This window comes from Cyprinus carpio, chromosome A16 (genome assembly GCF_018340385.1).
Source record: "Cyprinus carpio isolate SPL01 chromosome A16, ASM1834038v1, whole genome shotgun sequence".
Taxonomy (NCBI): Eukaryota; Metazoa; Chordata; class Actinopteri; order Cypriniformes; family Cyprinidae; genus Cyprinus; species Cyprinus carpio.
This window is the reverse complement of record NC_056587.1, coordinates 20286743-20299252: the sequence shown is the minus strand read 5'-3', so window position 1 is coordinate 20299252 and position 12510 is coordinate 20286743. Positions and strand designations below refer to the sequence as shown.

The 12510-nt window shown below is 34.3% G+C and overlaps 1 protein-coding gene across 1 annotated transcript in view; it reads left to right on the top strand.

Moving 5' to 3' along the window:
• The window catches only part of LOC109105292 (raftlin-like), an 80258-nt gene that overhangs the window by 34586 nt on the left and 33162 nt on the right, over window positions 1-12510 (top strand). The window contains exons 4-5 of the mRNA XM_042773208.1: window positions 8313-8421; window positions 10976-11390. Of these exons, the coding sequence (XP_042629142.1) occupies window positions 8313-8421; window positions 10976-11390 (524 nt within the window). The remainder of the gene's footprint in view (window positions 1-8312; window positions 8422-10975; window positions 11391-12510) is intronic.

The following is a 12510-nucleotide window of genomic DNA, read 5'->3' as shown; positions in this document are numbered from 1 at the left end:
GATTATGTGACTGAATGTGTTACTGCATAACCTGCCAACAAACAAACATAAGGCATCACAGTCTTTGTTTACTTTGTTAAGTCTAATGATATTTAGAGTTGAAGAGTGTCATTAGTGTCACTAAGACATAATGACTGTTTTCAGGTTTGCAAAGAACCTGTTTTCTTACAGTATGGCTTTATAAACAGGCACTGGAGAAAGTATTGTAAAGTCGTGATGAAATGGAAGTAGTGACAGATCTTTTACTACCATAATGACTCCATGTTCTAACTGAGTGCAATATATAATTGAAAAAGAAAAACATGCAGGCTGGGTGGGTGTTGATTTTATCCATCGGTTGTTGATTGGAGATGTGGGCATACTTTTATTCAGCACGGCTGTATTAAATTGATCTAAAGTGACAGGAAAGAAATTTATACAAAAAATCAATTTCAGAAATTCAGTGCTGTTTATTTTAAACATTCTATTGCTGTACAAATTTACCACAGTTTCCACAAAAATATTAAGCAGCACAATTGCTCAACAATTATTGAATTATTAATTATCATTAATAATAAGAAATGTTTCTTGAGCAGCAAATCAACATATTAGAATGATTTCTGAAGGATCATGTGACACTGAAGACTGAAGTAATGATGCTGAAAATTTAGCTTTGCATCGCAGGAATAAATAACATTTTAAAATATATTTTAAAAGAAAACAGTTATTCTAAATTGTGATAATATTTCACAATTTTACTGTATTTTTGTTTAAATAAATGCAAACTTGGTGAGCATAAAATACTTCACCTTTAACATTCAAAAAAGTTTTGATTGTGTCTTCATGCCATCATAATCTTCTTTTAATTTAATTAAAAAGTTATTTTCAAGTTATTTCATTTATTTAAAAATCTTATGATATCTGTCCTTTTATTTCAAAAAGTTGAGTAAAAAAAAAGCAATTAAATTCACCTTACTTCATGTCTTGTGGAAATTATCCTGATCCCTGGCCTCTTATGTTAGTAAAACTTGGGTTGAGAACAGCATGTTTTAGGGGCCAATGCAGAGCATGTTTATGGACATAAATGCACATAAAGATTCCCAATTGTGGACCAGCACCTTGTTCATGGAAAAAGTGGCTTCTGACATGCAGTGTGGACTGAGTCTCAGAGCAGCCGCCGCTCCGGGGCTGGACAGTGATGCCAAACTCAAAAGCACTAGAATTATTCTGTTCTCCAGGAATCCTAAAACACATTCCTGGTAAATGAAGGTTTAATACAAAACATTAAGAAGAAAAAATTCCTCTCTATATTACTGGTAATCTTCTGGCTACTCTTCTTTTAGGTATGAGTGTAATTTTCCACTTGAAGCAGCATTCTATGAGGGCCAGTATGAGCTTGAGCTGTAAACTGTATTGCAACATTACACAGTTCAGCGGATGTCAAGATGAACTCTTGGCATGACCTTCACTCAAGTTAATGTGTCATGCACTGAAAAGCAACAATGCTCATGCAAAAACTCATATTATTAAAGTCATACACACTCCATCATTCTTCTTAAAGGAACAGTTGACCCTGAAATGACAATTAAGTTTTAAACCCATATGCTGTCAGTTTATTTCAGTGGAACACAAAACGAGACATTTATGGAATGTAGATACTCCTCGTTTCTATACAACTGTCAAAAAAAGGCTGGTTGATTTAGCTAATAACTAGCACTTATATGCTATAGATGCATTTATATATTCATTGAAATTGCTAAATTGTACCCAAATAAATTCAGTTTTTTTTTTTTTTTTTTTTTAAATAAATTAAAAGCAATAAAAATATACATTTTGAAAAACTGTTTATGTAGAAATGGCTGCATTTATTTTATCAAAAATACAATAAAAACAGTAATATGGTGAAATATAATTGCAATTTAAAATAACTGTTTTCTATTTGAATTTATTTTAAAATATAGTTTATTTTTTTGATGCAAAGCTGAATTTTCAGCATCATTACTCCAGGCTTCAGTGTCACATGATTCTTCAGAAATCATTTATAATATGATGATCTTGCTCGGAAAACATTTCTGAATATTTTAAATGATGAAAACAGTTGCTGTTTAATATTTTTGTGGAAACCGTGATACACCTTTAAGATTCTTGACTAGAACGTTAAAATAAACAGCATTTATTAAAAAAAATAAAAAATTGTTACACTATAAATGTCTTTACTGTCACTTTTGATCAATTTCATGTATCCTTGCTGAATAAAAGTATTCATTACTTTAAAAAAAAAAAAAAAAAAAAAAAAAACATTTTGACCCCAAACTTTTGAATGATAGCATATATTTAAATATTTCATAATAAATACTTTATATCTACATACATTTTTGTTTAATATTTATTGTCACTTTTTAACTAGATTTAACTTATATTGAAATATCAGTGATCCCAAACATGGATGTAAATGAGGGGAGGGGAATATTTTTTTATTGATTAGTGACTTCAAAAGACTTGTAGTCGTGTAGTCTACTTGTATGGTTATTTTCTGATGTTTTTGTCATTTGGCAGCTGTAAGATTGTATGATTTTGTCATATGGAAAATGGCATTGAATATTCTTCTGAAGATTCCCTTTTGGTTTCAGTGGAAGAAAGAAAGTCATATGAGGTCTGAACAACATAAGAGTGAGTAAATAATGAAAATTTTCGGGTGAACTCTTTCGGGTGAAGTCATGTTTCATCCATAGAATAGGCGTGATGTTGGGATGATGCGCGTGTGTTGTTAATAGTGAAGACTTCAAGAGACCACAAGCAAAACAAGAAGAAGAAGATCAGACTTGAATACTGACACGTGTACGTGGATGTGCGTGTGTTGGGAGGAATCGTAGTATCGAGGCGGCTGCCAACCTTTGATGGCTTCAGCAAAGCTGCCTTGCTTTATCTTTGGCGTCTGTCACCGTGGAGACAGTTGCTCGCATCAGCAGCGGCCCTGAGGGATAAACCTGTGAAAAAAAGCAAGAGAGAGGCGAGATATCAAACAGGGCACAGCTCTTCTCCTCCTCTGCCAATCCAAGGAATCACAGAGGAGAGTGCAGATGAAAGAAAAGCTTCATGTAGCCAGTCCTCGCTCTCCCAAAACAAACAGACCCAAAAACATACAGAAGAGAAGACAAGAGAGCTGGAGAGGGGATGAGGAACAAAATGAGAGATGAAAGAAGGATCTGTTGGGAAATCCAGGTCTGAGCTGGTCATTACCTGGTTTAGATGGTTGATTGGCTGGTAGTCTCTTATGGTCAAGCTAATTAAAACTGGTAGAAGACCTTTCAGAGGTATAAATGTTATCACTGAGAAGTTGCTTCTCAGTAATGCTTCATGTTCACAAGGATATAGAGATATAAAATGCAAGTGAAGAGCAGCTCAGATCTTCATTGCTGATATTTGAGATTTTATCTGAAATTCTTGTCAAGTCAACTTTATTTGTAAAGTGCTTTTCATAGTTTCAAAGCAGTTTTACAGAAAGTCATACTGTTATGGCCTTAATGCATTAACATTGAGCAGTTCTAGGGCTATAAATATTGTAATTATAGTGTTGTCAAACACACATATCAGTGACACAGTGACTCGGGCACATGCAGGGAGAAAGTAAATAAATTTAGACAATGGTCAGTGTTGTTGTAAGCAAGAGACAATTGTTAGAAAGTATTAATGAAGATACAATTCGGTTCATCTTAAGTGAAAAATCGCCAGTTGTCAAACAGTCTGATGTGACAATTCCCAAATTTAATATATAGTTATTTAATGTTGAGAAATATAGGCTATGTATTCAATTTCAGTTAGCATCTCTGATTTCAGACTGAATTACTGTAAGATGATGGCGTTCTTTGCTGTGGTGGAAAATTACTGTATATTGTGGAAAAGATTTTTATTGAAAATGACTTGAATTGTGGTAAAGGTTTGGGTTAAAATTTACTGATATTGGTTTTGGTTAAAAAGGACTTGTATCACTGTAAAGATGTTGGTTAAAAATAATTTATATTGGGGTAAAGATTTTGGTTAAAAATTATTGTATTGTGGTAAAGATTTAGTAAAAAAAATATTTGTATTGTGGTAATGATTTTGGTTAAATATTATTGATTTTGGGGGGGGTAGAGATTTTGGTTAAAAAATATATATCGTGGAAAGATGTTGGTTAACAATGACTTGTATCATGATAAAGATTTAGGGTGAAAAATTACTTGTATCATGGTAAAGATATTGGTTAAATATTATTGATATTGAGAGAAAATTTTTGGTTAAAAATTACTTATATCATGGACAGATTTTGGTAAAAAAAATATTTATATTGGGGTAAAGATAATGGTTTAATATCAGATTGTATTGAAGTTAGCATTTTGGTTTAAAATCACATGTATTGTAGTAAAGATGTTGGTTAAAAATTACTTGTATCATGATAAAGCTTTGGGGGAAAAATTATTGTATCATGATAAAGCTTTGGGGAAAAATTACTTGTATAATGGTAAAGATATTGGTTAAATATTACTGACATCGAGAGAAAGATTTTGGTTAAAAATTACTTGTACAATGGTAAAGATTTTAGGTAAATACTACTGATATTTTGGGGTTAAAGATTCTGGTTAAAAATACTTGTATCATGGTAAAGATGTTGGTTAAAAATGATTTGTCTCATGCTAAAAATGGTTGAAATTGTTTACATCTAGGTAAACATTTTAGTTAAAAATCACTTATATCACAGTAAAGATTTTGGTCATATTGCTCACTTCCAAGTAATTTAAACGGGAAGCTGCTAGAAAGTCAGTAAGTACCAGTGGTAGAGGTAGAAGCTACAGAGGAAATGGAATGGACCTCAGGCATCAGTCAATCACATGTACAGTAGCAGTGTTTTATATTCACTCTGGATGCAGGCCCAGCTCTCCCACATCAGGATTAGCCGCTGTGTGTGGAGCTCATATAGGTGACATTGCTACAGATTTCCCTCTAAAACACCCAAACCAGATGTGGCCCACCGCTACTACAGGAGCTCCTCCACACTTCTGGCCTGTGTAAAAGCAAACATCACAACTGTGAAGGAGAATCTCGGGATTAGCGTCGGCAGGCCAGTTTTAAAGCGATTTGCCGGGCATTACATAGGCTATAACCTAGTGGTGAATTTGTGCGGTAGCTGACTGTGTTTATAATTCCAAATGTCAGCTGTCAAGCCCCCCATGTTCAATTTTAGTTACAGTTCCACTTCAGAGACGATGGTGGGTGATTTATGCATCATTTTTTGATAATTGCTGTGCACCTCGCAGGGGTAACGGTACGGACCAGAAACCATTAAGGCCGGTATGCTTGAATAACATTATTAATGGCTTTGTAAATAAGCTGACATCAAGAAAGATGTGATACATTATTAATACAGCGATTAAAGATGGGGATGCCTAGGTTTGATGGATCCCATCGAAGGTTGTTGTCATGGCAATGCCACCGAATTGCACACGCACACAGCTGGATGTAAGCCTCCAGACCCGGAAAGACTGAATCTGACACCACCAGTGATATGGGCATTCCTGTGGGCAAAGAGAGAGAGAGAGGTGAAAACACACTCGGCACACACAAACTAAGATGATCCACAGGCAAACAGGCATTTGCCAACAGTGCAACCCAGCTGTGTCTAAGATCCATGTCTTTGAGAAACCTTTGAGCGAACGGTTTCCGAAGGAAGTCTAGATCAGTGTTGCTTAAAGCTTTTTATTCCCAGAAGCGGCACTTCTGCGAGCAAGCGGTTGGATCTTTTCTGTCAAAGTTACTGCTGTTTAACCAGCTAAAGCATTTCCACACAAAGCCTCGGTGCTGCCAAATACTGTGGATCACTCTTCTGTAGGTGCATTAAACCTGTATAGGAAAGAAATATCACAAATGTAATCTCTTTACAGGAAGAGTTCATGCAGAAGTGAGAAATTTTTATTCACTCACTCTCATGCTGGTATATTTTTCAGTGGAACACAAAAGAAGAATCGGTATGTGGTTCTTTTGAATGAAACAGAAATTTCGTTTCTTAAAATAAATCAATTGAGATCAGATCGAGAGCAAATGGAGAAGCTGAGGTCTCCTGCTTCTCACATTATAATTCTCGTGTATTAGTAGCCTAGAAATCTCCGTATCAGTAGTCTCAGGTTATCTCATAACAAGTGGTCAGCAAAATAAAAGATAGAGGTATAAAAAGGTTCCAAAACATTCCAAAATTTGAATTTGTCGAACAGCAAAGATCTTGGCAAACCCGTCAATCATGTACTGTGCTATAAAAGCATTTAAAAATTTTCCATTTTTATTTGGAAAGAAATGTTCACCAAGGCTCCATTTACTTAATCATAAATACAGTAAAAGCTGTAATATTATATAATATTATTACATTTTAAAATAACCATTTATTTATTTCAATATATTGTAAAATGTTATTTACTCCTGTGATGCATTTTCAGCATCATTACTCCAGTTTTCAGTGTCACGTGATTCTTCATAAATCATTCTATATGCTGATTTGCTGCTCAAGAATAATTTCTCATTATTGTTTTATTTATTTTTTTATTTTTTTATGGAAAATTTGAATTTTTCTTCAGGATTCTTTTATGAATAGAAAGTTCAAAAGCATTTATTTAAAATAGAAAATCTTTTGTAATAATATAAATGTATTTACTGTTTCAATTTTGATCCAATTTTATGCATCCTTGCTGAATAAAAGTATTAATTTCTTGAAAAATAAATATTGTATCATCACAAGCGTTTGGACTGTAGACTCGCAATTGCTCAGATGGTAAAAAATCATATTATTTACATTATAAAATTCACCAACACATCAGGGGCCATGATTAATTGCAAAAAAAGCATGTTTTTTATTTTTTTTATTGTTAATCACACTAAATTAACTTGTTAAATAGACAGGGCTTTCATTCTGCTGTTCATACGCCGCTCAGATTCGTTTATCTTCATGTTAAAGCCAGAATTCAGGATCCAGTCATACGTGCAGCTGGAACACCATGAGGAGAATGTGTTCAGGCAGCAGATGGCCGTGTGTTGGCGGGAAGTGTGAATTCATGTGTGTGTGTGTGTGTATGACAGAGGTGAGTCAGGGCCCTGCTGCACTGCGAGCTCTGGGTTAGTGGGTTTAATCTCTGTCCCAAATGTCACATGCACACAGAAGATGGGAGGAGAAGACGCTGGGATGGGTGTCCCTGGGATCAGCACCTCACGGGGATCTCTGCAGGGTTCCTCTGGAGAGAGAAAAAAAGAGCTTTTAAGTTATAAAAAACTCACAATTGGTTGAGTCAAAACACCACACTCTCAGAAAAAAGAAGTATAAAAGCTGTCACTGTGGTGGTACCTTTTCAAAAGGTACACCTTTTTACCTTATTTACGCCTAAACGTTGCATTATGGTACCCTAAAAGAATCATTCACCCAAAAATGAAAATTTACTCACCCTCAGCCATCCAATATGTAGATGAAGTACGTTTCTTCATCAGAAGAGATCACTTGCTCACCAGTGGATCCTCTGTAGTGAATGGGTGCCGTCAGTGTTTCATACAAACATGCTGCTTTTCTCTTTACAAGACATTAACTGATGGACTGGATTGGTGTGGATTACTTGTGGATTATTGTGAGGTTTTTATCAGCTGTTTGGACTCTCATACTGATGGCACCCATTCACTGCAGAGGATCCACTGGTGAGCAAGTGGAATGCTAATTTTTTTTTCAAAATCTGTTCCTGTGGAAAAAACAAACTCATCTTCGATGGCCTGAGGGTTAATTTTCAGCAAGCTGTAATTTTTGGTGAACTGTTCCTTTAAAGATACATATTAGCTCCTACTGTAAATGTTACATTTTAGTACCTTTTGAAAGGGTAATGCCCCATTGAAAAATGTTGTACCTTTTTTTTTCTTAGGGTGTGTAGGGAGACTTTACTAAACCTACAAGTATCTTACTTACAGTTGTCTCTGCATATTAAACTGGGATTGAAAGTATTTTAACATTGAATAAACCACATACTTCACCTTTAACAATGCACAAGGAAATCACCTCAGAGACAGAAAGCAAAACTCAAGTATTACACCAGCTCATTTAGTGCAAATGTGTCTTTCTAGAGCTCATTTCTTGCCAATGCTGTGCAAAAATGTTTCCAATAATAAACCTCGTGAACAGATGCTCTCTATCTTATCTCTAACATTTTCTTTCTTTAATAATAATCAGGTCGCTAAAATGAACTTTTCCAAGTTTGCCGGTGATATATCGGTGCTCTACACCTGTTTAAGAGTGGAATGTCTGACATTAAACCAGTGTTCCCCTCTCTCTTCAGCTGGGAGAAGAATCCGGCAGACATTGAGCCCTACCATCTCAAACTGGAGGAATGCATGTCTGCAGGCCAGATTCCCACCACGGAGCACATCCAAGGATACGTGAAGAAAGTAAGAACCTCTTGTTTAGCTTCTTGAACACAGTAAGAGCAAATAAAGGAATCATTAATATTCAAGTGTGCTCATGCATATTAAAATGTTGTTAAACATTTCTTTGTGTGTCAATGATGCTTTAAAATGCTGCATATGTAGAAAGAACAGCAATTGTTACCACTATAAAATTGTAAATTAATATGATAACTCCTTAAAATGCTTTCAGGATCTTTCTGTAATGTTGTCTGTATTGCAAAATACCATAGTTACTATGGTATTTCGATGGTAATATGTGTATGGAGTTGTAACACAGAATATGTCTGTTCTATAACCCCAAAAAATATTTGGAGAATAGTCCAAAAAGATAAAAAATCAAGACAAACGACATTTAAAAAACACATTATATATAATATATATCATAATATATATATACGACATATAATATATAATATATATATATATATATATATATATATATATATTATATATATACACACCACACACACTACTGTTTTAAAGTTTGGGATTTTTTTTTAAGTTGTTTAAGGTTTTTTGTGTTTGTTTTTTGTTTTTTGTTCAAGATTGTTTGTTTTAGTTTTTAAGTATACAGTATATATATATATATATATATATATATATATATATATATATATATCACGGTTTCCACAAAAATATGGCATTGATAATAAACAGAAATGTTTCTTGAGCAGCAAATCAGCATATTAGAATGATTTCTGAAGGATCATGTGACACTGAAGACTGAAGTAATGATGCTGAAAATTCAGCTTTGCATCACAGGAATAAATTACATTTAAAAAAATATTCCAATGGAAAACGGTTATTTTGAATTGTAATGATATTTACAATAATACTGTTTTAACTGTATTTTTGATCAAATAAATGCAGCCTTGATGAGCAGAAGAGACAGATCACAGACCTGTTGAGGTGTGTCTGTGATGTCATTAATCACAATGATCCATCACAACAATGATCCTTCCCCCTGTCACATCAACCTCAGAAATTATTCAGTGCCCCTTCACCCATGGAGGAGCCTGGTGAGAAAAATGGCTTCTTATCTATGCAATTTCATTTGCATCATTGTTACAAATATAATGACAGGACTCCCGGCGTCAGCGTTCAATATGCATTAAACAATGCAACTGGAAAGGACTGGCCTGTTCCCGGTTTAATTTGAGGGAAAGTAACCTGCGCACCTGACGGAAACTGATTGGGCTGGTGTGGGCGAAGGCGTCAGCTGGAGATAGTGTTGGCAGGCCTCAGGCTGGCCTTTATTAAAGCAGCATAATGGAAAATGGCATCATTAGCATTCCTTGACAGTTAACAATTCAATTTGGTTTGATGAGAATTCAAATATTGGCTTCCAAACGCAAACTGACAATAAAGTGGTAGATGCTCAACTGATTTGGGATGCAGAGGGCAGTCAATGGTGGACCGCTGCCATTGAAATCAGCACTTGCTAATTTCAAATAGCTGATGATGTGGAAGAAAGAAAGCCGCTTTTGCAATATATTATTTTGAATTGGGTTTTATTGTTAGAGTAATGTGGCATATCAATCGTTTTAATGGTCTTCCAATAAGGAAATTGAAAATGAATGAAACTGCTTTCTCGAAATGAAACTTCTTATCAAAAATGATGGTACTCGAACCCCTCGGCGCTGTGAGAGGTTTATCTGGCCGTCCATGTCAGCAAATTTTGCTGAACACCAACAATATCATAAAAAGATGTTGTCTGTGAACCATTTTGAGATCTGCTTAACCGGATCAAAAACAAGACGTACATAAATCAAATCCAAACATATGAGGGCACAGTAAACCATGTAATGTCATATTTGCAGGATGTACACTACAAGTCAAAAGTTTGGAATAATTGATATATGCTCGCCAAGGCCGCATTTATTTGATCAAAAATACAGTAGTAGCTTTATTATTGTGAAATATTATTAAAAGAGTTATTTAAAATTTTTATAATGCAGAGGATTATCATTATTATTGGATTATTTTGGTTTTATTATTGTGTTTTATTGTGTTTTTGTTTGTTAGCTATGAAAATAAAATAAATCATAATATTACTGTTTTTAATGTTATGTGTGTGTGGGTGTGTGTGTGTGTCTGTACAGTATATACATATATATATATATATATATATATATATATATATATATATATATATATATATATATATATATACTGTATACACACACACATATAAATTATATATTCAAAACTTTGAACAGTAATGTATGTGTACAAATCTCACATATATGGAAAAGCACAATGATCTGTAAAATGTCATTGATAATTCAGAGCTGAAAAGCTTTCTTGTGTGTGAAGGCTTTCATATGTTAATGACTGGCGGTCACATGCTTGTTTTGTTCTCAGAGCACATGGGGAAGATGACTTATGGATTTCAAGTTGTTTTATTGTCGGCTACAGTAAACAGTCTTACTGTTTAAGCAGGACAAACCAGCACCAACCAAACCAGCACGGAAATTCATGTTGGTCTAATCTGGCAAGCAGAATATATAGCCTTACTCTGTTCATATCTCTCTTCTGGATCCAGGATGCTGCGGATCAGGGAATCATGTTTGTGGGCTTCATCCAGGAGCCAGCTGGCCTACGCCCACATGTGCTACGGCACGGAGAACCAGAGGAACCCTCCCTCTCCCTGCACTCTAGCCCCAGCTCGCTTCACGGCTCCGGGCTGACGCCCAGTCCCAGTCCCCTGGAGGAGCTGGAGCTGGGAGACGAGTCCGGAGCGGAGAACGAAGGGAAAAACGGGGGAGGTGAGGTTCTGAGAGAGGACGTGAAAGCTACTGAAGGTGGAGATGGAGGAGATGATCTCTCTGTTGAGAAATCAGGATCTGGTGAAATACAGCAAGGAGATACACTGACACACAACAACAACGACATGGCCAAAATCACAGACACATCCGAGAAACCCAGCAGGTTGGCCCTGACTAAGAGTGGTGGGTTGCTCGTCTTTATCCTTTGATCAGACGAAATCTCACAAAATATTTAATAAAAATAATAGTGTATTTTAGTTCCAACATATGACACTGGCCAGAGCTGGGTGATGTTTTTTGGCACATTTTTGATAATATTCATTATAAACATTTAATACCGTTCAAATGGTTTGGGGTCTGTAAGATTTTTTAAATGTTTTTTAAGAAGAAGTATTTTCTGCTCCCCAAGGCTGCATTTATTTGATTAAAAATACAGTAAAAACTGTAATATCATGAACAATATAATATTTTCATTTAAAATAGCTGTTTTCTGTATGAATATCTGTCAAAATGTAATTTATTCCTGTGATCAAAGCTGAATTTTCAGCATCAGACAGTCTTCAGTGTCACGTGATCCTTCAGAAATCATTCTAAAAGGCTGATTTGCTGTTTAGAAAACATTTATTATTATTATCAATATTCAAAACAGTTGTACTACAGTAATTCATATTTTTATGGAATCTGTGATAAATTTAGCTTTTCAGGATATTTTTGTTGAATAGAAAGCTTTTGAAATAGAATAGTCTCGACTGTTACTTTTAACTAAATAAAGGCATTATTGCTCAATAAATATATTAAAATTTTTAAATATAATATAAATATATTAAAATAATTTTTTGTTTTTTAAAAAACCTACTGACCCCCAAATTTTGAAAAGTTGTGTATTTACTGCAGTTTTATTTAAGCTGATTAAATTTGATTACTTATTAAATCGCTTAAAAAGTTATTGTAATGTTTAATGTAATTAAACAAAAACAGATTAATCTCTATTTTAAAATAATCAAAACATTTTTAACAGTTTTTCACTGAATGAAAATTTAATTTTAGAGCGGTCAGTCAATTACAAATTAAATTAAATTGAATTACATTATCAAGAAAACCCCCAAAATGATTATAATTCAAATACATTAGCCTACAGTTTAATGGCAGACAAATAAACGAATCGACTTTTTTTTTTTTTTTTTTAAATGCCATTAGAAGTCAACATATTGTGTGTTTTATTTCCATAACACTAAACATAACCTTATCACATGATCTTGAATTTTGTCATTTTCTAGTTTTTGATCACTGGTCCATTTACATG